The following is a 26,919-nucleotide window of genomic DNA, read 5'->3' as shown; positions in this document are numbered from 1 at the left end:
TCCGAAATGCAACTCTTGAGGATAACCAAGTAGTTGTTTCCTCAGTAGAGGTATCATAAGGCAAATGATTGCTATTTGAAGATGTTATGAGCTGCTAAAGCATACAGAGAATGTTCTTGTACCCTTGATATTTAACTTAAGAAGGGTAGTCAACTTTTTAAATCATCCGATAGGGATCACAAACTTAAAATGAGATTCAACAATAAGACGTCCATGATTGTCCATAAGAGAGAGCCCCAGAGTTGCCGGTGAGCAACCTGCTGAATGATATTTATCCCTCAAGGTGGCCTCAAAATTGCCACCATAAGTAACACCGCCCTTACCAGCTACTGCAGCCCCACACAACACGAATTTGAGTCATTTCTTAACAAGCAATTTGTCCTCGACTTTCATTCCTGTTGTTATGCCATCACGCAGAAAAGTAACTGAAGTACCAAAACTTGCATTGTTTTTTCTGTAATTAATAAGTCTCGTGTTGCTAATGACAGTAGCATAAAAAGAGTTCATTGTCCTATTAAAAGTCCCCATTTTAAAATATAAAGAAGTTTCTTTCCCTTTCCCTTTCCTGTGCTTTACTTTACTAGCTATTTCCATGGAGCCTCCAAATTTGCTCTTCTCCTTCAAAAATATACCCAAAAGACTTATAGGTATACTGTCTTTAACCTCACAGAATCTACCCATGAAAGATGAGTTGTAACTAAAATTGTGATCCCAGGGTAGTAGAATATTTTCAGCTGGCCTCATAAGTCAATAGCTGAAGAAATCAGCAGGAAAAAGATACAGGTAAGTTGGATGCTGAGTATCGAAAGTTATAGGCAAATCATCCACATCCTCATCTGGTAAGGAGTAACACATATCATCATTCTCCACTTTTATTCCTTTCAAGTAGCACTGCTTCTTCAGGAATAGTTTTTCCCAGTATTTCAGTTCATCAAAATAAGCCGCCTTCAGGCCTGTTGTGAGATTTGTTATCTGGGGCTTTGTTAGAATCTTAATTGGTGGCAAATCATGATAGTTATCTGATTCACCATTCAAATTTGATGATAAGTAATCATCAGCATCATTTGCTGAGGGAAAATTAAGATGATGATGGAGTTGCGGATGCAGCTGAGGGATTGATTGGAAAAGGGAGGTAAAAAGGAAATTCTAAGGAGTTGGTTTTGTTGATCGAATGCCAAAAAGCAATCTTCCAAGCCAAAATCCAGTAGTAGTAGTATTGGTTCGCAACTTTAGAAGGGTATCATTTGCCTCATCCATAATCATTGATGCAAAGGAAAGCAATAACAAGCGAGACACCCAAACCTGACCATTAGGTACCACGCTCAGCCCAATGTTGTTCTTTCTGCATCTTCAGTGGTTCGCTGCTAAAACAATTGGATTTATGATCTGCGTCATCCCCACTGCCTCGTAAATTGTTTTTTGTACAACATGAGACTTTTGAGTGACATACATATCATAACTACTACTAGCACCCCCGAGATGGTAATGGTGATGGTGATGATCAAGTGGAACCAATTCGGGGGCATTGGTCAGAACCACAATGGTCTTGTACCATAGCTGCGATCCCAATATTCTAGTGATTGTACGCAACAGTGGTATGTCCCCATAATCATCATTCTTAATTGGCATGTCCAATCTATCAACATAAAGAACAATGTGAGTGGGTATTTTTTTTTATAAACCTCTTAATTGAGTAGAGGGTTTTCTCATTCCACTGCTGATCTGAACAATTCGACAAAGGCACAAGACCTGGCATGTCGATGAACCCTACCTTAATTCCTTGCACAGTTCCCACAACAACCCGAACCTTCTTTGTTCCCAACTGAAACGAATTAGTGCCACATTTAACTTCATCATCAAATATGGAGTTGATGATTGCACTTTTACCTACTCCTGATTTCCCAAGAACTAGTATTGTACATCCTGCCCTCGCCTCCTCCTGATCATGACCAGCTGCTGTTGCTAGTTGCTCTGCGGCAATGGCATTTTCACGGTCAGAGCGAAAGGTTGCAATAGCTCGAAGACGATGATGATCATGACTTCCCGGTAGCTGTAGCTGTTGATGATCATCATCAGAAGAAGAAGGTAATAGTACTAGTCTTTGTAAGACTTGTGATACAATCACTTTATTATTGGGATTATTTAATCCTTAACAACTCAAGTTTGGAATGTTATCAACAGTATACATTCCAAACTAAAATTAAACCTAAATAGAGCGAAGCGGGACGGGGTGACCCTACCCCGTTCCCGCACTGAAACCGTGCATTTTTCTTTTTTTTTTTTCCTTCCATAAAACCCTTTCCCGCCCAAATCTCTTAAACGGTCCCCAAAATCAGTTTAAACGGGTAAGGCGGGTACCCACCCCCACGGGACAAATTGCCATCCCTAGTGGGAACCAAGTTGTGGTTGCCTTTAAAGATTGAAACTCTAGAAAAAACCAAGTTGTGGTAGCCTCTAAAGATTTAACCTCTAGCAAATCCTCCCAAGAACACAAACCAACAAACCGATGTCAAACCTTCTTTGCATAACAAGAAGTACAGAAAAGATGATTGTTTGAATCCTCCCCATTATTACAATTGTGACATATTGAAGTAAGAGTGAGACCTTGTCTCTGAAGGTTACAAAAAAAATTTATTAGAATTCTGCATCACTAACACTGCAATAATAGAAATCCTTGGCCTATTGCCATTCCAAACCAGATGATACCAATGAATTGTGTCTCCGTGATGTGTACTCAATACCCAAAGCAACTCATCTTCCACAGGATTATTGTCAATTAAGTAGTCAATAATTACTGCCGGCCATGAAGGTGGTAAAATCCATCTATTTTCCTGCCACAAAACACTGACAGTGTCTTCACTATTAAAACCTGCACGTAGTCTTCTGAGTCTAAATTTCTGATATAAAGAGGCACCATCACACCAAGGATCAAAAAATAAACCGAATGATGTGTCATTATTGACTTTATACCTCAAATGGGGGAGCAAACAGTCCCTGACATCCAGTAATATTTTTTTTTATCGGAGGGAGGAGAGTGCGACGGTGCATGTGTGTGTCTGAAGAGATACACACATAAGAGAGTGCACCATCAAGTAAATACCTATGCATTTGTACATTCCATCCTCTGTGACCCTTGATTGTTCTGATACAGGTTCAGCTAATGAATCTTGAAACAGAGGATCTAGGGACTTACTCTGTCGAATCTACCCTGCCATTTCCAATACTTGGGTGAATTAGTATTAGGGCTATTCTTGTGGTTGTTAGTGGTGGTGCAGACATCACAATCTGATTTCTTTTTGGATTTTCTATATTCCTTTCACTTGGTAAATACTAGTTTTTTTTTTTTTTTTTTTCGAAACATTATGCTTACTTCAGTCCTGCAAAGACTAAACTTCTTCTACTGGATGGCGGGTTAAATCTTGTACTTCCGGGGGCAGAAACGTAGAGGTTAAAGAACTGAACTTTTCATTTTACAAACATAGTTTTGTTGCTATCAACTAATTATTTCTTTTTCATCTATAGACACACACCCTTATCTTTATACATATGTGTGTGTGTGTGTATGTTTGTATTGTACATATTCTCTTACTGTATTCATAAACATAGCTGAACTTGAGAGTTTGAGTTTAAGCATTTTCAATTTATTGTCATTTATAACAGTTTTAGCTGATTTACAAATTGTTGTTTTAGATTGAGATTGTAACGATCCCAAAACTAATACCTTTTAAACACAAAAAAAAAAAAATTGGCATAACCTCCCCTAAAAATAGGCCTACCATACCCTGTTTAAATTCATTTTTAACCTATCATGGCTCAAATTCCGAATTCACGGCAATAGTAGATGATGATACACAATCAAATGACCTCAATAATACTTCAAACTAGTATTACTCTCCCCATTCATCAATAAGATTTACATGTTATCAAATTCACATCCAAAATATCATAAATACCTTAATTACATTACATGACAAAGTTTTTGCAAAATATACATATACACCTTCACACTTTTAGTGCTTTGCAAAAATAATGGGAGATATACAAAAGACACAAAAGTAAGCTTTTAGTATCGCTCAAGCTTGAGGTGGGTTGTCGCCCACCAGTTCTTTTCCAATACCTGAAAAAAATGTATAAATAGTAGGGTGAGCTATATGCTCAGTAGGTAACACTTAAGACACAAATCTTGTGTCCTTGTGAATTCAAGCAAAGCATAGGCCAATGGGAGATAGGGATCATACAACGTAGGGGATCAAATACAACATACAATTCAATTCCAATTATAAACAATGCAATGCAATGCAATGAAATGCAATGCATGTCAATGACACTCCCCATTTTCATTCTCAAAACCATCACTTTCAAACGTTAATACAGCCCGCCCTTTGGTAACCCCGCCGCGACACGAGAGGAGGATTGGCTAGTATCCCTGACCCTTGGTGACCCCGCGGCGTCATTATGGGGCCCAACTAGCTCAACCACACTAGGGCGACTCCCTAGTCCCCTCTAGGCTATATTAACCTCCGGCTCGTTGGTAACCCCGCAGCGACCGGGTTTCGCATAAAATCATTTCATTAAAAACACTTTCCCGAAATTTCCCCTTTTTGAAGTAAATCAATTCTTTCCCTTTTCCTGCCCAATGTTAATGCATGAATACCTCAATGACATACACAAGTTCATCATTCCATACTTTATCCAATTTAAGCAACATGGCATAATTCGCAAGAATAATCAAAAAGTCATAACATGCTTATACATAACAAATTCTAGCACAATGAACATATATAATCAAGTCCTAAACATGCTTCACATAGAACAATCAATAAATATAGTCACACAACTAACATATATGCATACATATCAACAATTCTCTAGATTTTAAACCCCTAATCAAATTAAACAACAATTAGAGGCAATTAACTCACTAAGGTACAAGATTTCATGAATTAAGGGCCCCTACCTCAAGATTGCACCAAAACCCTAGAAAATGGGTCTCAAGATTCGAAATCCAAAGGGGCACAAAATCTAAAATTGCTTGTATGGATGTGTAGAGCTTGACACGAGCTTTGTTTTGCCTCAAATGGCACCTCAATCCGACAAAAGGTGGAGGAGTAATCTAAGAATGAAGTTTGAGTTCAAAAAGAAAAAGAAAAAACAAGAAATAGAGACAGAAGGAAGGACCAGCGGGAGAGAAGAAAAATGGAGACCAATTGTGGTCTCAAACCCTTTTTGGGTGTGGTGGTAGGTCCCACCAAAATTTAAATTTGTTTTCTCTTTTTCTTTTACTCAATATACATCACACAATACACATATACTTACACAGACATCACATTCTCCCCAACTTTAAAAAGATTTCGTCCTCGAAATCAAGACATACTTGAGGAAGAAAACAACGCTGGGTACTTGGACCGAACCTCCTGTTCGAGCTCCCAAGTAGCTTCCTCGACTCCGTGGTGTCTCCAAAGGACTTTCACCATTGGTATTATCTTGTTCCTCAACACCTTCTGCTGTGTGTCAAGAATCTGAACTGGTCCTTCCTCGTAAGAAACATCCTCATCGATATCCACATCAACCCAACTCAAAATGTGAGATGGATCCGGCTCGTACTTTCGTAACATCGATACATGAAAGACATTATGAACTCTGTCCATCTGTGGTGGTAAAGCAAGCCTGTAGGCAACCTCTCCTACTCGGTCCAAAATCTCAAACGGTCCAATAAATCGTGGCGACAACTTGCCACTTTTTCCGAATCTCATCAATCCCTTCCGTGGAAAAACCCGTAGAAAAACGTGGTCTCCCACCTCAAAGGATAACGGTCGTCTCCGCTTATCCGCATAGCTCTTCTGTCGGCTCTGAGCTGTAAGTAACCTCTGTCTTATCAACTTAATCTTCTCAGTAGTCTCGAGTACAATGTCGGGTCCTAAGGCGGCTGTCTCACCTACCTCAGTCCAACAAATAGGAGACCTACAAGGTCTACCATACAACGCCTCAAATGGAGCCATCTGGATGCTCGCCTGATAACTGTTGTTGTAGGTAAAATCAATAAGTGGAAGGTGATCCTCCCAACTACCTCCCAAATCAAGTACACATGCCCGAAGCATATCCTCCAAAATCTGGATAGTACGTTCTGACTGACCGTCTGTCTGTGGATGGAATGCCGTACTAAGATGCAACGCTGAACCAAACGCTACTTGAAGTCCTTCCCAAAACTTCGAAGTGAACTTAGCATCCCTATCTGACACAATGGTTACAGGAACTCCATGTAACCTTACAATCTCCTTCACATAAAGAACACCAAGCTTCTCTGCATCATCTGTTGCCTTAATAGGCAAAAAGTGAGCTGTCTTGGTCAATCTGTCAATGATGACCCATACGGCCTCATTGCCCCTCCTTGACCTTGGAAAACCTGTCACAAAATCCATAGCAATATGCTCCCATTTCCATTGCGCTACAGGTAATGGTTGCAACAAACCTGCTGGCCTCTGATGCATGGCCTTCACCTGCTGACAGGTAAGGCATCTAGCCACAAACTGTGCAACATCATTCTTCATCCCGTTCCACCAATACTGACGTCTCAAATTGTGATACATTTTAGTACCACCTGGATGAACTGCAAAGCGGGAAGTGTGAAACTCCCGTAGGACGTCCTCACGACAATATGTGGGAACCACCAACAAACCCCTGAACCGTAGACCCCCATCTGCATGTAAGGCCCAATCTTTCACTGTCTCACCACTAGAGATCAAAGCGTGGATGGCATCTAAGTCCGGGTCCTGTCTCTGTGACTCAATCACTCGTACAACAAGAGTAGGCTGAGCCACAAGACTAAATAAGAATGCCGACTCACTGCAAGCATCATCATCACAACACTGTAATCCCATCTCTGCCAAATCTTCAAGCATCTTCCAATTCCGAATAGCTAAACTGGCCAAAGTTCCACGAGATTTCTGGCTTAAGGCATCCGCTACCACATTCGCCTTGCCCGGATAATACTGCAAGTCAAAATTATAGTCCTCCAAGAATTCGACCCATCGCCTCTGTCTGTTGTTCAAGTCCTTTTGGGAGAAAAGGTACTTGAGACTTTTGTGATCTGAAAATACCTCGAATCTCTCACCATACAAGTAATGTCTCCAACACTTCAAGGCAAATACAATTGCCGCTAACTCCAGGTCATGAGTAGGGTAGTTGTACTCGTGAGTCTTCAACTGTCGAGACCCATAAGCCACTACTCTACCATCCTGCATCAACACACATCCCAACCCATCACGTGAAGCATCACAATAGATCACATAACCTAAGCCACGCTCAGGTATCACCAACACTGGCGCTGTAGTCAATCTCGTCTTCAACTCCTGAAAAGATGAATCACAGGCCTCATTCCAAACAAACTTGACCCCTTTCCGGGTCAAACGGGTCATAGGAGCTGCCAAACGGGAGAAATCCTTCACAAATCTCCGATAGTAACCCGCTAAACCAAGGAAACTGCGGATCTCAAACACATTCTTGGGTCGCTCCCAAGTCAAAACTGCTTCAACCTTTGATGGATCAACTGATACTCCACCTTCTGAAACAATATGCCTCAAAAACTTTACCTCCTGTAGCCAAAACTCACATTTTTCGTATTTGGCATACAATCGGTGCTCCCGCAAAATCTGTAAAACAATACTCAAATGGACCTCGTGATCTTCCCGAGTCCGTGAGTACACAAGAATGTCATCCACGAAAACTACCACAAACTGGTCCAAGTAATCGTGAAAGACGCGGTTCATCAAGTCCATGAATGCCGCTAGCGCATTAGTCAAGCCAAAAGGCATAACAAGGAACTCATAGTGTCCATACCGTGTACGGAATGTTGTCTTCGGGATATCCTCATCCCTAACCCGCAACTGATAATAGCCAGACCTCAAGTCAATCTTCGAGAAACAACTGGCTCCCCTCAACTGATCAAATAAATCATCTATCCTTGGCAAAGGATACTTGTTCTTGATGGTGACATGATTCAACTTCCGGTAATCAATGCACAACCTCAACGAACCATCTTTCTTCTTAGCAAACAAGACCGGTGCGCCCCACGGTGACACACTCGGTCGGATGAAACCTTTCATCCTCAAATCATCAAGCTGCCTCTTCAATTCTTCCAATTCAACTGGTGCCGTACGATACGGTGCCATAGAAATCGGCGCAGTACCATGCATCAAATCAATAGTGAACTCCACTTCTCGGTGTGGAGGCAACTCTGTCAAATATTCTGGAAAAACATCCAAGAAGTCACAAACAATCGCCGGATAAACTTCTCCCACGACATCATCTTCTTCGGCTAAAAGACTAGCTAAGAAATAATCACCATGACTTCGTCCACGAACTCCATAAAACGATGAAATGTGGGAATCACTCCGATCTCCCACGAAAAAGAAACAGTCTCCCTCGGGAGTGCAAACTGTAACCCTTCCTCTATAACAGTCGATCGTGGCATGAAATGAAGCCAACCAATCCATCCCGAGAATGACATCAAAGCTAGTCATCTCCAGGAGGATAAGGTCAAACACAAAGGTCCGCCCGGCTATCACAATGGAGCAATCCCGCACAACTCGGCTCAATGACACTGAAACCCCAACTGGCGTATCAACACATAACGCCCGATCCATGAAACTAACCTCTAACCCCGATGCAAGTGCAAATGATGATGAAATGAAAGAATGAGATGCACCAGAGTCAAACAAAACACGAGCCCAACAACCAAACACTGGAAATATACCTCGAAGAACTGACGGTCCAGAAGATGCATCGGTCTGTGCCAGTGCAAAAACACATCCCTGTGGTACCTGTGCCTGAGGACTGCCAACCTGAACACCTGACTGCTGCACTGACATAGTAGGAGTATCCCTCCTAACTGATTGTGAACCCTGTGAAGACATAGTAGGCTGTGGTGGTGGTGGTCTGAAACCTGACTGAACTGTAGCCGATTGTGACGGCCTCTGCTGTAACCCTCTGCCACTAATAGTGCCTGCTCTCTGACTCGGACAATCACAAATCAAGTGACCCTGCTGGCCACACCCATAACAAGCCTTCGGAGCTGACGAAACTGAAGACGATCTCATCGGACAACTGGACTTGTAATGTCCAGGCTGCTGACACTGATAACAAACAACTGCACTCCTGTCAGGTCCAGCTGGCATAGGAGTGGTAGGAGTAGATCTTGTAGACTGTTGCCCCTGAAACTGAGATGGACTGCCCCTGTTCCTTTTCCAAGAAGATCCCTCTGAGGATGGCCCTGCACCCCTCTTTTGCTTCAATTGCTCTCTTCTTGTATCCTTCTCTCTATTGTCAGCCTCCAGCATCAAAACCCTTTCCACTGCTTCAGAGTAAACCTTAATAAACTGTGCCGTGATCAACGGCCTCATTCGATCATTAAGACCCGAGACAAACTTCCGAGTCTTGTTAGCTTCATCTTTCACCATTTCTAAAGCAAAACGGGAAAGTGATGTGAACCTGTTCTCGTATTCCGCCACTGACATGTTCCCTTGAATAAGATTATGAAATTGGTCTTGTAACTCCCATCTTTTGGAAAGCGGAAAGTACTTCTCATAAAACAGTTCCTTGAACCTGTCCCAACTCATATCTTCAATCTTTTACTGGTTGGTGATCGACTTCCACCAAACCTTGGCATCCATAGCAAACTTGTAAGTTGCTAGGATGATCTTCAAGTGATCCTCTGTCACATCCATTGAGGTCAACTGAGTTTCGACTTGATCCATGTAGTTGTCGGCTACCATTGGGTCCGCACCGCCCTCAAACATAACCGGCATCAGCTGAGAAAACCCCTTAATGATCTTGAGACGCTTCTGAGCTGGCATCTCCTCAACTTGAACCGTAGGTTGTGGTGCCAATTGCGGATTAGCAACAATCGTTGCCCTCACGACATTTTGCAACAATCGATTCAACTCCAGTGCCACAGAACCTTCACCCACTTCTACGGGTACGGGTGTTTCAACATTCTCTCTTCTTGGGGGAATCAAGTCCCTAAGAAGCATGTTCTCATCAACTGGCTCCACCGGATTGGAGCTAGAGCTCTCACCAACATCGCCCCTTGTTGGCCTAGGGCCAACTTCTCTAGGTTCCTCACGCCGTGACATCGTGCTATAAAACGAGAAAACGATTCAGAAACATGACACTAAGGTCCACTGTGGACGACTCAACAAGAATTAATACCGTACAACACTTAGCATGCAAGACTATGCAAGAAACATTTTAACATAAACAAGTAAGCAAGTAAGCACATAGGCAGTTAAGCATGCTCATTTAAATAAGATACCACGTAGCAAGTAGTCAAGTAAACAATACAAACAACATCCCATGCGACTCTATGTAGGCCTCTACCGTCGTCCTAAAGGTTTTCGAACCTTTGCTTTGATACCAAATTTGTAACGATCCCAAAACTAATACCTTTTAAACACAAAAAAAAAAAAAAAAAAAAAAAAAAAAAAAAAAAATATTTGGCATGACCTCCCCTAAAAATAGGTCTACCATACCCTGTTTAAATTCATTTTTAACCTATCATGGCTCAAATTCCGAATTCACGGCAATAGTAGATGATGATACACAATCAAATGACCTCAATAATACTTCAAACTAGTATTACTCTCCCCGTTCATCAATAAGGTTTACATGTTATCAAATTTCCCGAAATTTCCCCTTTTTAAAGTAAATCAATTCTTTCCCTTTTCCTGCCCAATGTTAATGCATGAATACCTCAATGACATACACAAGTTCATCATTCCATACTTTATCCAATTTAAGCAACATGGCATAATTCGCAAGAATAATCAAAAAGTCATAACATGCTTATACATAACAAGTTCTAGCACAATGAACATATATAATCAAGTCCTAAACATGCTTCACATAGAACAATCAACAAATATAGTCACACAACTAACATATATGCATACATATCAACAATTCTCTAGATTTTAAACAACTAATTAAATTAAACAACAATTAGAGGCAATTAACTCACTAAGGTACAAGATTTCATGAATTAAGGGCCCCTACCTCAAGATTTCACCAAAACCCTAGAAAATGGGTCTCAAGATTCGAAATCCAAAGGGGCACAAAATCTAAAATTGCTTGTATGGATGCGTAGAGCTTGACACGAGCTTCGTTTTGCCTCAAACGGCACCTCAATCCGACAAAAGATGGAGGAGTAATCTAAGAATGAAGTTTGAGTTCAAAAAGAAAAAGAAAAAACAAGAAATAGAGACAGAAGGAAGGGCCAGCGGGAGAGAAAAAAAATGGAGACCAATTGTGGTCTCAAACCCTTTTTGGGTGTGGTGGTGGGTCCCACCAAAATTATAATTTGTTTTATCTTTTTCTTTTACTCAAAATACATCACACAATACACATATACTTACACAAACATCACAGAGATCGAACAGATAATTTTTTCTATGGTTCCGCAGTTCTACTTTAGCAGCATGTTGATTAAATACAAGTTAGTTGGAGAACTTAGATTTTTGCAAATTTGGAGAATTGAAAGGCTGTTGTCAACGTATGGTATTTCTTCGTTCTTCCCCTTTGTATAATGTTGTTTCCTTCATGCCTTTCAAATAGAAGAAATGGTGGATTTAGAATCCATTTCGATTTAATAAATTACCCCTGATTTGGCTTCAGTAATTCCTCCCCACTCCCCACTTTTTTTCTTTCCTGCTTTTGAACTTTGATGGTAAAATTCTTATTACTTCAATTGTAAAACTGTTTCTTTCATTTTACCACCGAGATGTGTAAACATATTCCTAAAGTGCCATTGCTTGCTAAAATAAGTGCCATTGCCACTTTATCATATGTTTTAATCTAGGTAGTGTCTGACTTGTTACTGTGCTAGTGTGCTCTTGATTCTTGGTTTTGAATAAAGTTATTGTTCCGTATTTTTCTTTGAATCAGGCTCAAAATTTATTTCTTGGATGTGTCCGTTATTGGCTGTTTCTGGAGTACTGGTACTTGTACAATTTACCCCGTAAAATTTTTTATATGATCCAGGCATTTGATAAATCATTTTTGTGTATCTTATCTTTCTTCTCAATGGGACCAGATTTATTTATCATCATTCTCTGTTGGAATGGGAGCAGATTTAATTTCCTCATTTCTAAGTACTTCTTTGTACCATTTTGACCATGGATCTAACATTTTCCATGGCTTAGTTAAGAAATGCATTCCATTTCCAGTATCCTTCCTCAACATTGGATATAATTTCACATTTTCTACCTTAATCAAATATATGATATGTGAATGTTTGTAAAACTGACAGTAGCATTGAAGTTCTCTCTTTTTTTCTCTTCATTTTCTTGGAAACCAAACGAAGAGCCGAGAAAGTAATTGAATTTCCTCTATTTTGGTTGTATGATAAACCATTTTGACCTTGTTGGTGAATAATGTTTCACAGGGAGCTGAAGAGGATGAGAAGACAGAGAACAGGGCTTTATTTACCAAATTTGTAAATACAAAAACATAGATAATGCACTTTACGATTAAGATTGTCTTTTGTTGGGAATACAGGACCCTTCGTTAAGTTTTTCTAGAAACTGCAAGAGCTAGTTTTCTGCTTCCGAATTGATATATTATTCTTATGTTGTGTTATAGGTCCTTTTTACCTGGCATGTGCTTGGGGCTGTTATTTTGTATGTCTAGGTTGGGATGCAATGTTCATTCTCTTCTTCTTCTTTCTTTTTATTTTTTATTTATCACTATTTAACCCAATAAAAAGTATTTACATGGTTCTTTTCTCCTTGTAATGCTCATTTTTCTTCCTGTGCATTACAAGAATCGAATCCTTGAAATTCTTTGGGTAGTGAAAAATTTAGCTCTGCTAAGTGTCATACGTTGTTTCACTGTCTTCCAAATAAGAATGTGAAAGTTTTGTATTGGTTGTATTGTTTTTATACTAAACGTGAAATCGAGTCAATGTGCATAAATAAATGGTAAAACAAGCAATGATATATGATTGATCAGACCAATGTAAAAACTACTTGTTCTTCATTTCAAATGAAGCAATAGAGGGACAAATCTAATGTGTCATCTCATTCTCCTATGAATCATAAATGAGCAATTGGAGTCAAATTGCATATGACAGCAGAATTTAAATAAAATCCATCAGATTTACAGATAATACCTTTGGAATATCTAGATGACATTTTGTTACCAAAATTCTGGTCTTCGTCGCACACTGCTTCTGAATTGAATTTGGGCAGTGAAAGGAAGCAACGAGCAAAAGGGAACACCAACAGATTATCACACTGACTCACTTCGGAGTTTAGACTTTGGGCATGCTCGTCTATCCTCTGAAGGATGTAATTGTAGCAATGTATAAAGAATCGACTATTATCATTTCTAAAACCCATAACTATAACATCTGAATCAGGATAAAAACCATAAATCCATGGATTCATAACATCTGAATCAGGATAAAAACCATAAGTCCATGGATTTCGCTCTGAAGGCTTCGGAAAATTGTTAGTAAATTTGAAGTAAATATTGTGCTTTAGGGACCAATAGAAGTCATCTTTATTCAGAGAGCCATAGATGTTACCACTTGTGTGCTCCAGTGTAAAAATGCGCAGCTCTTTGCCATTAAAGAAAGCATATTGCAGGATGTCCCCATTGTGCAGCCCAAGGCATTCACGTCTTATACATCCTGGAAGTAAAAGATTTCGAGCTAGAGGAGGATCAATGGATTGAACACGATCGATTTTGCTCACCTGCTGCCAGTTTATGAAAATCCTCATAATGTGGCCTGTCAGGGACAGTTTGAACAGTGTCCCCTTGAAGAATACAGATTGTGTTCTCTCTAGATTCAATTCTTTTTGGAGATGAAACTTAGATTCAGTCCACTTCTGTGTCTCCGAAGAAAAGATCTTCAAATGGGCACAACCCTGCCGGTTTGGGATGAGGACAACCTTATAGTGATTGGATTCAGAAGGATTGAAAGCAAGTGCGCCAATTGCATCATGCGTGGTATCAAAGGTTTTCCCAATAATTTTCACACACTCACTCGTGGTGGGATTGCACACAATGTACTTGGGAGTTGTATATACACTCGACTGGCGAAATAGCAACAACCCATTGCAGCAGTCTAGAAATTCTCTGTTTTCATGAGGGCTGGACGGGCCTGGTAATGGATTCTCGGCACCAATGAGTTTTTTCTGCGAAGATGAGCGACGTCCATGGCAATACCACAAGCCTCGTCGGGACGAATAGCCCAAGAACCCAACGGAGAAGATGAATCCGGAGAAAGGATATCTATCCTTTGGAATCAGTTGGTGATTGCAAAGTTCAACGATCAAATGGCGCCAACAACTCGAAACGCCCTTGTATTTGATGAGGGTCTCAGGAGGGAATCTACCAAGGATCTGGTCTTCAGTTAACATGTTAATGTTACTGATACGAGCACCGGCACCGTCGTCGTCATAATCGTCAATAATCCCATCGCTACTAGCACCATACTTGCCCTCATCAATACTTGTAATCCTAATGCTAGAAGTACTATCAATCTTGTTTTTATTGCTAGTGATCTTCTTGTTGATACCACGAATGTTCTTGAAGGTATGCTCTATGTCATTCCAGAACCAGCCCAACAATAAAATCAAAGCGGAAGATATTCCAATGACTTCTTCCATGTGTGGAATGGTTACTAATTGACCGAACAAGTCCGGACCCTATAGTCGTGTCTTTTTACGGTCGTACTCTTACTTGATTAGAATTCTTAAAATTACACATTACTTAAAGCCTTTGTTTGGTAAGGCCAAAAAAAAAAAAATATGAGAGAGAGAGAAAAATTTTAAACTTTTTTAAAGTTTGGATAGATAGAAAGATAATCGGAAAATTTAGTTTCCGCTTTCCCCCCAAAAATTTTCCTCTAAAAACGTGTTTCTCTGCGCAAATTATACCGATAATTTTTTTTTTTTATTATTGTTCCATATTTATATGCAGTTCCTATTTTACCCAGCAGTTTAATCGTTGCAAAGTTCTCTCCAAAGGTAAATTCTCTTACAGATAGAATTTTTTTTTTTTTTTAATTATATGTTCTATATTGCATTTCTAGCCACTCATAATCCCAAATCATACTAAAATCAGAATTTTTTATAATTAGGGAGGTTATTTTAACGATTTTTTTTGTTCCAAATATATACCCAATATCCAATATATATATATATAGATACTGGGTATATACCCAGAATCCAAATCATACTAAAATCATAATTTTTTATAATTAGGAATGCTATTTTAACGATTTCTTTCGTTCCAAATATATACCCCGTATTAAATAACTATATCTATATCTATATCTATACTATTATTAAATGTGCAAAGTGTTTCAGTGTTTCGGTATTTTAGTATTTCAGTATTTATTTATTTATATAAAAAAATATTTATTAATTGATATAAAAATAGTTTTTGTAAAAATAGTTTCTATAAAATTTTAAAAATTACCTAATAAAATCAATTAGTTATTTTTTATGGATAATTATAGTTTCTATAAAACTCTAAAAATTACCTAATAAAATCAATCACATTATATATAAAACTCTTATTTTTAATTATTTTTTATGGATAATTATCACAATATAACTAGACCGGCCCAATTATGATTATGTCATTAACAGAAAAGGACACATGTCATCATCCTATTCATCCAAGAAGTCTATAAATAGAGGCATGGAGGAAGGCGAAAGGAGTACAGAAATTGAGAATTCTATAAATCCAGAATTTCAGAGTAAAATACTAAAATACAGAAGCTCTATCAAGAGTTTTTATCTATACTATTATTAGATGTGTAAAGAGCTTCATTATTAATTTATATAAAAAATATATATATTTATTAAATGATATGAAAAGAGTTTTTAGAAAAAAAAAAAAAAAAAAAAAAAAAAAAAAAAAAAAAAAAAAAAACAGTAAAATCGACATAATAAAATTTAAATTAACCTATTTATCTATTTATTATTATCCATTTTTAATTAAAGAAAATCTAATTAGACAAGATTTATTAATATAAAAAATATTTATTAATTGATATATAAAATAAAATAATTTTTTATAAAACTCTACCACAAATTAGCTTTTATTATGAGTATCTTAATAAAATTAAATCTAATTAGACAAGTATATATTTAAAGAAAATAAAATAATTTCAAGAAAACTCTATTACAAATTACCTATTTTATTATCAATAAAACTCTATCAATAAACATATATTTAAAGAGTTTCTATAAAACTCTAACACAAATTATTAATTTATCAATTTATTATGAGTTTTTTAATAAAAGGAAACCTAATTAGACAAGTATTATTAATATAAAAACTTATTTATTTATTAACTGATACAAAAAGAAGTTTTTAAAGAGTTTTTAAAATACAAATTACCTATTTCTCTATTTATTTTGAGTTTTTTAATAAAAGTAAATCAAATTAGACAAGAATTATTAAAATAAAAAATATTTATTAATTGATATAAAAAGAGTTTTAAAATAGTTTATATTAAACTCTAACACAAATTATCTATTTATTTACCTAATAAAACCAATCAAAATCTATATAAAACTCTTATTTTTTGTTATTTTTTATAGATAATTATAGTTTTTATAAAAATCTAAAAATTACCTAATAAAATCAATCATATTCTATATAAAACTCTTATTTTTAATTATTTTTTATGGATAATTATCACAATATAACTGGCTCGACCCAGTTATAATTATGTCATTATCAGAAAAGGACACATGTCATCATCCTATTCATCCAAGAAATCTATAAATAGAAACATGGAGAAAGGACAAAGGGGTACAGAAATTGAGAATTCTAGAAATTTAGAATTCCAGAGTAAAATACAGATTCCAGAGTAAAATACAAAAGCTCTGTCAAAGAGTTTTCGTGTTTCAATATTTATTTATTTATATAAAAAAATATTTATTAATTGATATAAAAAGAGTTTTATCTATACTATTATTAGATGTGTAAAGAGTTTCAGTATTTATTTATTTATGTAAAAAAAATATTTATTAAATGATATGATAAAATACTAAAATCTACATAATAAAATTTAAATTAATCTATTTATCTATTTATTATTATCAATTTTTAATAAACTAAATCTAATTAGACAAAAATTATTAATATAAAAAATATTTATTAATTGATATATAAAATAAAATAATTTTGACATAACTCTACTATAAGTTTCTTAATAAAATTAAATCTAATTAGACAAGTATATATTTAAAGAAAATAAAATAATTTATATAAGACTCTATTACAAATTACCTATTTTATTTTCAATAAAACTTTATCAACAGAGTTTGTATAAAATTCTAACACAAATTATCTATTTATCTATTTATTATGAGTTTTTTAAGAAAAAAAACCTAATTAGACAAGTATTATTAATATAAAAAATAATTTATTCACTCAAACAAACAGAGGTTTTAAAAGAGTTTTTAAAAAACTCTAACACAAATAACCTATTTATCTATTTATTATGAGTTTTTTTAATGAAACTAAATCTAATTAGACAATATTTATTAAAATAAAAAAAAATTATTAATTGATATAATATGAGTTTTTAAAAGAGTTTATATTAAACTCTAATACAAATTACCTATTTATTTATTATAAGTTTATTAATAAAAGAAAATCTAAGTAGACAACAATTATTAATATAAAAAATATTTTTAATTGATATAAAAATAAAATAATTTTTCTAAAATCCTACCACAAATTACCTTTTATTATGAGTTATTTTAAAAAAAAGCTAATCTAATTAGATAGGAATTATTAAAATATAAAAATATTTATTAATTCATATAAAAATAGTTTAAAAATATTTTCTATAATACTCTAACACGTATTACATATTACAATCTTTTAATAAAAGAAAATCTAATTTTTAGAATAAAATACAAAAGTTCTACCAAAGTGTTTTAGTATTTATTTAATTGTATAAAAAAATATTAATTAATTGATATAAAAAAGTTTTTATCTATACTACTATTAAATGTGTAAAGAGTTTCAGTATTTAAGTATCTATTTATATAAAAAAATATTTATTAATTGATATGAAAAGTGTTTATTTTAAAAAAATAAAAAAAAACTTCTATCAAACTCCAAAACCTATCTAATAAAACTTAAATTAACCTATTTATCTATTTATTATTATGAATTTTTTAATAAATGAAAATTGAATTAGACAAGAATTATTAATATAAAAAATACTTATTAATTCATCTATAAAATAAAATTATTTTTCTAAAACTCTACCACAAATTAACTTTTATTATGAGTTTCTTAGTAAAATTAAATTTAATTAGACAAGGATCTAATTAAATAAAATAAAATATTAAATATACAAAGAGTTTCAGTATTTTAATATTTATTTATTTATATAAAAAATATTTATTCATTGATATGAAAAGAGATTTTATATAAAAAAAAATAATAATAAAAGAAAAAAAAAACTCTATAAAACTTTAAAATCTACCTAATAAAATTCAAATTAACCTACTTATCTATTTATTATTATGAATTTTTTAATAAAATTAAATCTAAAGTTTCAGTATTTATTTATTTATTTAAAAAATATTTAGAAAGAGTTTCAGTATATCAGTATTTATTTATTTATATAAAAAAATATTTATTAATTAATATGAAAAGAGTTTTTATAGAAAAAAACTTCTATAAAACTCTAAAATCTGCCTAATAAAATTCAAATTAACCTATTTATTATTACGAATTTTTTAATAAAAGAAAATCTAATTTTCAGAGTAAAATACAGAAGTTCTACCAAGGTGTTTAAGTATTTATTTATTAATAGATATAAAAAAAGTTTTTATCTATAGTATTGTTACATGTGCAAAGAGTTTCAGTATTTAAGTATCTAAAATTTAAGTTAATCTATTTATCTATTTAATATTATGAATTTTTTAATAAAAGAAAATCCAATTAGACTAGAATTATTAATATAAAAAATATTTATTAATTGATATATAAAATAAAATAATTTTTCTAAAACTCTACCACAAATTAACTTTTATTATGAGTTTCTTAATAAAATTAAATCTATTTAGACAAGGATATATTTAAAGAAAATAAAATAATTTTTATAAAACTCTATCACAAATCACGAATTTTATTTTTAATAAAACTCTATAACAGTAGACAAAGATATAATATTTAAAGAGTTTCTATAAAATTTTAACTCAAATTTCCTATTTATATATGTATTAAGAGTTTTTTAATAAAAGGAAGTCTAATTACACAAGTATTATTAATATAAATAATTATTTATTAATTGATCTAAAAAGAGTTTTTAAAAGTGTTTCTATAAAATTATAACATAAATTACCTATTTATCTATTTATTATGAGTTTTTTTTAATAAAATAAAATCTAATTAGACAAGCATTATTAAGATAAAAAATTATTTATTAATCGATATAAAAAGAGGTTTGAAAGTAATTTCTATAAAACTCTAATACAAATTACCTATTTATCTATTTATTATGAGTTTTTTTAATAAAAGGAAATCTAATTAGAGAAGAATTATTAATATAAAAAAATTCTTATTAATTGATATAAAAAGTGTTTTTTAAAGAGTTTCTATTAAACTGTAACACAAATTACCTATTTATTTATTTATTATAAATAGATTTCCAGAAAATAAAATAATTTCTATAAAATTCTACCATAAATTATCTATTTTATTTTCTTTAAAACTCTATCACATATAACTTGTTTTTATCTATTTATTGTGAGCTTTTTGATGAAAGAAATCTAATTAGACAACGATATATTTAAAGAAAATAAAATATTTTTTTAAAAGAGTTTATATAAAATTCTAATACAAATTACCTATTTATGCATTTATTATGAATTTTTTAATAAAATATAATATAACTAGACAAGAATTATTAATATAAAAAATATTTAATAATTCATATAAAAAATAAAATAATTTTTCTAAAACTCTACCACAAATTATCTTTTATTATGAATTTTTTAATAAAAGAAAATCTAATTAGAAAATGATATATATATTTAAAGAAAATAAATAATTTATATAAAATTCTACCACAAATTGCCTATTTTATTTGCAATGAAACTCTATCACATTAAATAATGATATATTTAAAGAGTTTTTATAAAACTGTAAAACAAATTACTAAAACTTTTTCACAAATTAAGTATTTTATTTTCTTTAAAACTCTATCACATATAACATGTATTTATCTATTTATTATGAGTTTTATAATAAAATGAAATCTAATTAATTAAGGATATATTTAAAGAAAATAAAACAATTTTTATAACTCTATCACATTAGAGAAAGATATATTTAAAGAAAATATATAATAATATAATAATACATATAAATAAAATATAAATGTTAAAGAATTTGAACATTTTAGTATTTATTTTTTAATAAAAATTTATTTATTAATTAATATAAAAAGAGAACTATATCACATATAAGTAGATAACCCTTGTATTTATCTATTTTTTATGAGTTTTTTAATAAAATAAAATCTAATTTTACAAAGATATATCTAAATAAAATAAAATAATTTCTATAAAACTCTACCACAAATTACATATTTAAAGAAAATAAAATATAACCTAGGGTCTTCCAAAAACCACAAACTCCATATAATAAATTTTTATATCAATTTCAATCTAATGTATAATTAGTATAATTGAATTTCTATTTTAAAATTTAATTAAAAATTAATATATTTGGATTTCTATTGTAAATTAAAATTTATACTAAATTTCAAATTATCTAATGAAATTCAAATTACAAATTACCTAATAAAATTCAAATTACCTAAAAGAATTTGTTTGCAAAACTCAAATATTTCACTATTAAAATAAAAACTTATTAATTAATAAAAAATAAAATATACATATTTCAGTATTAATATAAAAATGTAAAAGAATTTATTAATTTACGAAAGTTAAACTCTATCACCAATTTCAAAATATTTTAGTATTTATTTATTAATATAAAATAAATATTTATTAATCAATATGAAAACAAAAATTTTATAAGTTATAAAATATTCACCACGTGCATCGCACGTGCCTTTTCCTAATATATATATATGTGTGTGATCTACGAAGGCAAGTAGAAGTGGATGCTCTTTACGAATACAAAGAGACAACATATGGTATGATATATATATATACCAGGTTGTCACGCCCTGGATTCCTAAACACAGTCTCATGCCATGAATATAATAGAAATTTTAAAAAAAAAAAAAATTAAATTCTTTTTTATTTTTTTATATTCTTTACTTATTTACTTCATCACGCCGTGAACAACTAAGCCTTGTATATATTAGTATGTTGTGTAATCTGGTTAGACTTACGTGAATAATTAAAGTCAAATTTTCACAGCATTTAAAACACGATTCTAGAGATCCAACAAAATGATTTAATTCTCCGTATTGGTGCATTTCTGACTATCCCAACAAGAAGATGGTATTCATAAGGTCATCATTAGCATTGACTAAGTAGGCTGGTAACACTTTTTTTCCACTGTCATATATTTACAATGTTATTTATTTACAATATTCATATTCACCTACGTATAAAGATAATGATCACTTGTACCATATCAGTTTCCTTATTCAAATATAATATATATATGTTTTCATTATTTTGCAAACCAACGTCTATGTACCTGGGAGTAATCATTTTTCCCATTTAAAGGAATATATATATATATATATATATATATATATATATATATATATAAAATACTCATGCACCTCTCTCTTTATATAAATGAATATACAATAGAATCGATTTTTCTATTTGTTTTGATTTGTCTCTTTGTTTTTTTATATCTTCCTTGTGCTGCTTTGTGTTTCCCTTTTCTTTATGTTTATTTAAGGTATATTAGACTAGGTGTCTTCTTAGTGTGCTTATAGTATTGTGAATTGGTTATCAGTGAGTTTGATTCAAGGAATTGCATGATTTGATATTATTTTCAAATGAGTTGTGTTTTTTCTTAATTAAACAGCAAAAAAGTGGTGGTTAGCCTATATTCTTAATTTTAGTTGTTCTTATTTCTATAGTGCGTGTGAGAAAAGACGCATGTCTAATGATTTGTGTCGCAATTATAAAAAGCAAAAAAGAAAAAAAAAATTTAATTTGGTGACTTTCAAAACATTGAATTGAAGGTATACTTTGTTAACAAGTTTAGATTTTTGAAGTTAATCTAGAACTCGGTATACCATATGGATAACAAATTAGTTATCATTGTGCTATAACCATTGAAACTAAAATAGTACTTCTTTGTCATACTATATGTGTTTGATTATAATTGTTTCTTGTTATTAAACTTTTCAGATGGATAGTAATGACGAACATGATGAAGAGCTCAGTCTCATTGTTACATAATTTGTTGGTACTGTAACTTATATGTGTACATACTACTTACCACAATTGATAGGGGTCCACAACGTAATTGTTATTTGACTAAACGAGAATTTGTGAGTGACATTATGCAATCTAATGAACACTGTCATAACTTATTGCGGATGAATGTGGAATCCTTTCAAAGATTCGTGTACATATTTTGAGGAACTAGGAGGCTGAAAGACACTGTGCATTATAGCATTGAGGAGCAACTTGTAATGTTTTTACACATTGTATCACATAGTGTTAAAAATCGAAGTGCAAAATACTACTTTAAACGTTCAGGTGAAACTATATCTCGACATTTTAAAACCGTGTTAGATGCAATAATAGGCATGGAAGAAGACTTTTTAAAGCAACCTAGCTCTAAAACAGAGACACCAAAGGAGATACGTGATAACAACAGAATGTGGCCATATTTTAAGGTATGGTCTCATTTAAATAATGCAATTACAGCTTTGAAAAACACTACAGGTGAAGTGTCCTCAGATTCTCACACAATTAAAGAGTGGTTAGTGAATTTTTACACTGACTTATATAATGAGAATGGGGCGACGAATGCTGAAGTTATTAATCCAAGAAAACAGATATCTCAGGAAGACAGTTGTGCTATTGATCAATGTTTCACTGCTGAGGAAATAAAAAATGTTGTGATGCACTTCAAACCTGATAAGGCTCCGGGACCTGATGGTTTCCCTGCTAGGTTCTTTCAGAAATTTTGGGAGATTGTTGGCCAAGATGTGGTGAGTGAGGTCCTACATTTTTTCAATAATGGAAATCTTCCAAAGGGAGTTAATTCAACCTTTCTTACTCTTATCCCTAAGAGTAATCATGGAGACAAAATTGCGAATTACAGACCTATTGCCTTGTGCAATATCACTTATAAGATTATCTCTAAGTTGCTTGCTAACAGGTTGAGTTCTGTACTGCCTAATCTGATAGGACCAGAACAGTCAGCATTCATCAAGAATAGGAGACTTCATGATAACTTCCTGTTAGTGAATGATCTTGTCAAGGGGTTTGGCAGGAAGAAAGGAGATCTTTCAGTGGCCTTAAAGATTGATATTAAAAAGGCCTATGATTCAGTGAATTGGAGATTTTTACAGAATATTCTTCAAAGTCATGGTTTCAGTGAGAAGTGGATCACATGGATAATGGGGTGTATTACTATAGCAAATTTTTCTGTGCTCTGTAATGATGTCCCTGCAGGTTTTTTCTAAGCTTCAAAAGGTCTTAGACAAGGGTGCCCTTTGTCTCCTCTGTTGTTTGCCTTTGTAACATAGTATTTTTCTAATATTATAAATAAGGATTCTGAGGTTGGAAGAATCAAGAGATGCAATGAGGTGGTTAAAACAGGTCTGAAGATTTCACATGCCTTCTATGCAGATGATTTGGTTATGGTGGTGAAAGCTGAAGTGGCCTCAATCAAAGCTATTGCAGATATTTTAACTGTGTTCAGATCTTCTTCAGGGCTGCAGGTGAATAAAGAAAAAAGCTCAATTATTTTCTCCAAAGCTATAAGAGGCAGAAGAAGATTATCCAGAATTTTGAAGTTTTAGTTTGAACAGTTTCCTTTCAAGTATCTTGGGTTGCCTTTATCATATAACGTTCTAAGAACCGGTAACTATAGGATCCTGCTTGATAAAGTGGATGTTAGGTTGGGTCATTGGAATACAATCAACTTATCCTTGGCTGGGAGGGTGGAGTTGATCAAATCAGTTGTGTTCTCTTATTTATATCATTGGATTTTTGGATTCAAGGTTCCTTGGGAAGTAAAAAATATGTTGGAGAAAAGATGTAAACAATTTTTATGGAGTGGTAAACAAAATACCAAGAAGATGGCTCAGCTTAAGTGGAGTCAAGTCACTCTTCCTGTTGAAGAGGGTGGTTTCAATGTCAGAAAGATTAGAGATATTGATTTTGCAGCAAAGGTAACCATGTGCTGGGATTTTATTCAACAAAAAGGTAAATTATGGATACAATGGTTGAAGGCAGTATATTTGACCAAGACTAATTTATGGCTTGTTATTCCAAAGGTCACTGATTCAGTTGTTTGGAAATATCTGCTGGGGGTCCGAGAGATGTTGTTGAACAATGTAAAATTTCAGATTGGGGATGGCACTCAGTTCATGTTGTTGACAGACCCTTGGTGTCAAGGACAGTCTTTATTATAGTTGTTTGGGGCTAATAGATTTAGAAATTTTGATAGACAAACTTTCTTATATGTGATTCTACATCAAAGAAATTGGAATCTTCCTACAGATTTCTCTGAGAACATGAAGACTGTTATTTAGCAGACTGATATTCATGCAGGAAGTGATCAAATCAAGTGGAAACATGGGAATTTCTCTCTGAAAGCAGCATGGAATTGTTGCAGAGTTACTGGAAACAGGTGCAAATGGGCTAGATTGTGTTGGAAACATTGCAGGTCTCGGATCAATTTGTGTGCTGTCATCATTTTACATAACGAAAATTTGTCTTTTGTGAAGTTGCAGAAAAGAGGACTGCCAATTAGTTCTATTTGCCATAATTGCTATGCTGGGGATAATTCTAATGAACATTTGTTCTATCATTGTGGTTTTGCTGTTGAGATTTGGAGAAAGGTTTTTGATTTGCTGCAGCTACAGGTCCTTCAGTTTTTAAGTCTCAATCACATTGTGGACTGGTTTTTGCAAAACACTATGACAAAGTCTCTTAAATCTAAGATTTTGAATGGGATTTTTCCAATTACTCTATGGAAGATATGGTCCAGTAGAAATGCTATGCTTCATACAAGGATACAAGAACAGAGCTCACATGCACTGCAAGCTATTATTTGGGATGTTATCACATATCTCAATATTAGTTTAGCAGGCTTATTGATTGTATTTGGTTTGTAATTTTTCATTCTGAGGTTTGCTGTTTGCTGAAATTAGAATTTATTTCCTTTTTTTAGGCTTTGGAGATTTGTCTCCTAATGTAATTGTACTATTTTGAATATTTTTATAAAATCAACCCATTCAGGAAAAAAAAAATGTAACCTAACATTACTTCAAAATGTATTAGCAACTTGCACGTTTGATTTGAGATTTACTTATGTACTAGCTGGATGGGAAGGTTCGCATCCGATTCTAGAGTTTTAGAAGGTGCCACTCACAGGGAAAATAAACTTACATGTCCCCTAGGTAATTATGTAATTTTCAAGTATATATAATCCTTTTTAAACTTCTAAAAAATTACTAAAACTACTATTGTAATTTTTTTAGGTAAGTACTACCTTGCATGCATTTATATTACATTTTATTTATTTATTAATATTTGATTCTTTCAAATGTTGACTAGGCGAATCATGATGCAAAAAATTGACTTGATTGATGAATTGACTATAGTTTGTGGCACTAATCATGCAACCGGAGAATGGGCTAGTTCTGCGAAGGATATAAATGCTAACATGTCAAAACAAATGAATGATAGTGAAGAGGAATATACACCTTTAGCGGATCCTGGTGGCAACATGATTGGGGATGACTTAGGTGACTCTGAAGGTAATTGTTTTGCTAATCCATCGGGTAATGTTGGTAGCCAAACAACTAATGTTGGTAGCCAAACAACTGGGGACAAACATAACCAAGGATCTTCTTCATGTCCATTTAAACGTCGTGCGAAGAAACCACGAACTGCAGAAAGTGTTTCTGAAACAATGACTACTATTGCAAATAACATGGCAAGATTAGCTGATGCATATGAGAAAAACAAGCCATGTATCAATTATTCAGAACTTTACAAATTTGTGATGGCTGTTGAAGAGCTTGATATCCCTAACCGCATGAATGCATTTGAGTTCTTGAATGCTGATCCTATCCAAGCAAGAGCCTTTTTTATTTATCCTTCTGAGATGCGTTACTTGTTTTTACTTCGACAACTCTCCTCAAATAATTCTTCTACTATTTAAATTTTGATGGAAAAACTTTATTGCATGAATGTTTTATTGAAAGACCATATTGAACTTTTGATTTGGTATATTAATGCAAGTCAATTCCATATATATATATATATATATAGTTATATGGTGAAATATTTGATTTTTCTCTCAAAGGGTAATTTTGATATGTATAATCATTTTCTTTTCACTTTCATGCTATTCAAACTAACAAACTAATATTTTTCAACTATTTTCTTCGATAAATTTTCATGTTAACCAAATGCATACTAGAAAATCACTTTTCTTTTCATTTACTTCACTTTGTGTGCAAATGTGCAAATTGTTTCAATATTTCAGTATTTATTTATTTATATAAAAATATTTATTAATTGATATAAAAAGAATAATTATTTTTTTATGGATAATTATCACAATATAATCGGCCCGGCCCGGTCCAGTTCGGTTATGTTTACGTCATTATCCGGAGAGGACACATGTCATCATCCTATTAATCCAAGAAGCCTATAAATAAAGGCATGGAAGAAGGAGGAAGGGGTA

The 26,919-nt window shown here is 33.2% G+C and overlaps 1 protein-coding gene across 2 annotated transcripts; it reads right to left on the bottom strand.

Annotated features, from left to right (window-relative positions):
- Window positions 1-3,202: 3,202 nt before the first annotated feature.
- On the bottom strand, window positions 3,203-11,332 carry LOC132271237 (uncharacterized). 2 transcript variants are annotated; one of them, XR_009469674.1, is made up of 2 exons: window positions 11,050-11,332; window positions 3,203-4,117 (listed from the first exon to the last, which is right to left on the bottom strand). XR_009469674.1 is itself a non-coding variant. In XM_059772567.1 (2 exons), the coding sequence occupies exons 1-2, from the start codon at window positions 9,612-9,614 to the stop codon at window positions 4,074-4,076; spliced, it is 906 nt and encodes a 301-aa protein (XP_059628550.1). In that variant the 5' UTR covers window positions 9,615-10,815; the 3' UTR covers window positions 3,203-4,073. The 2 variants fall into 2 exon arrangements, 1 of the variants encoding a protein (XP_059628550.1); XM_059772567.1 differs by lacking the exon at window positions 11,050-11,332 and adding an exon at window positions 8,753-10,815.
- Window positions 11,333-26,919: the final 15,587 nt, after the last annotated feature.

Source organism: Cornus florida, unplaced genomic scaffold (genome assembly GCF_030987335.1).
Source record: "Cornus florida cultivar Cherokee Brave unplaced genomic scaffold, ASM3098733v1 CherokeeBrave_3.0.0_Hap2_Chr08, whole genome shotgun sequence".
Taxonomy (NCBI): Eukaryota; Viridiplantae; Streptophyta; class Magnoliopsida; order Cornales; family Cornaceae; genus Cornus; species Cornus florida.
The sequence above is the reverse complement of the archived record's forward strand: the minus strand, read 5'-3'. Positions and strand labels throughout refer to the sequence as shown.

Coding starts and splice junctions, on each gene's coding strand:
- LOC132271237 (XM_059772567.1), bottom strand. CDS start 9,614: ATGAGTTGGGACAGGTTCAAGGAACTGTTTTATGAGAAGTACTTTCCG. Junction 4,118..8,752: donor TGGACCGTCAGTTCTTCGAG/GTATATTTCCAG, acceptor CATTTTTTTCAG/GTATTGGAAAAGAACTGGTG.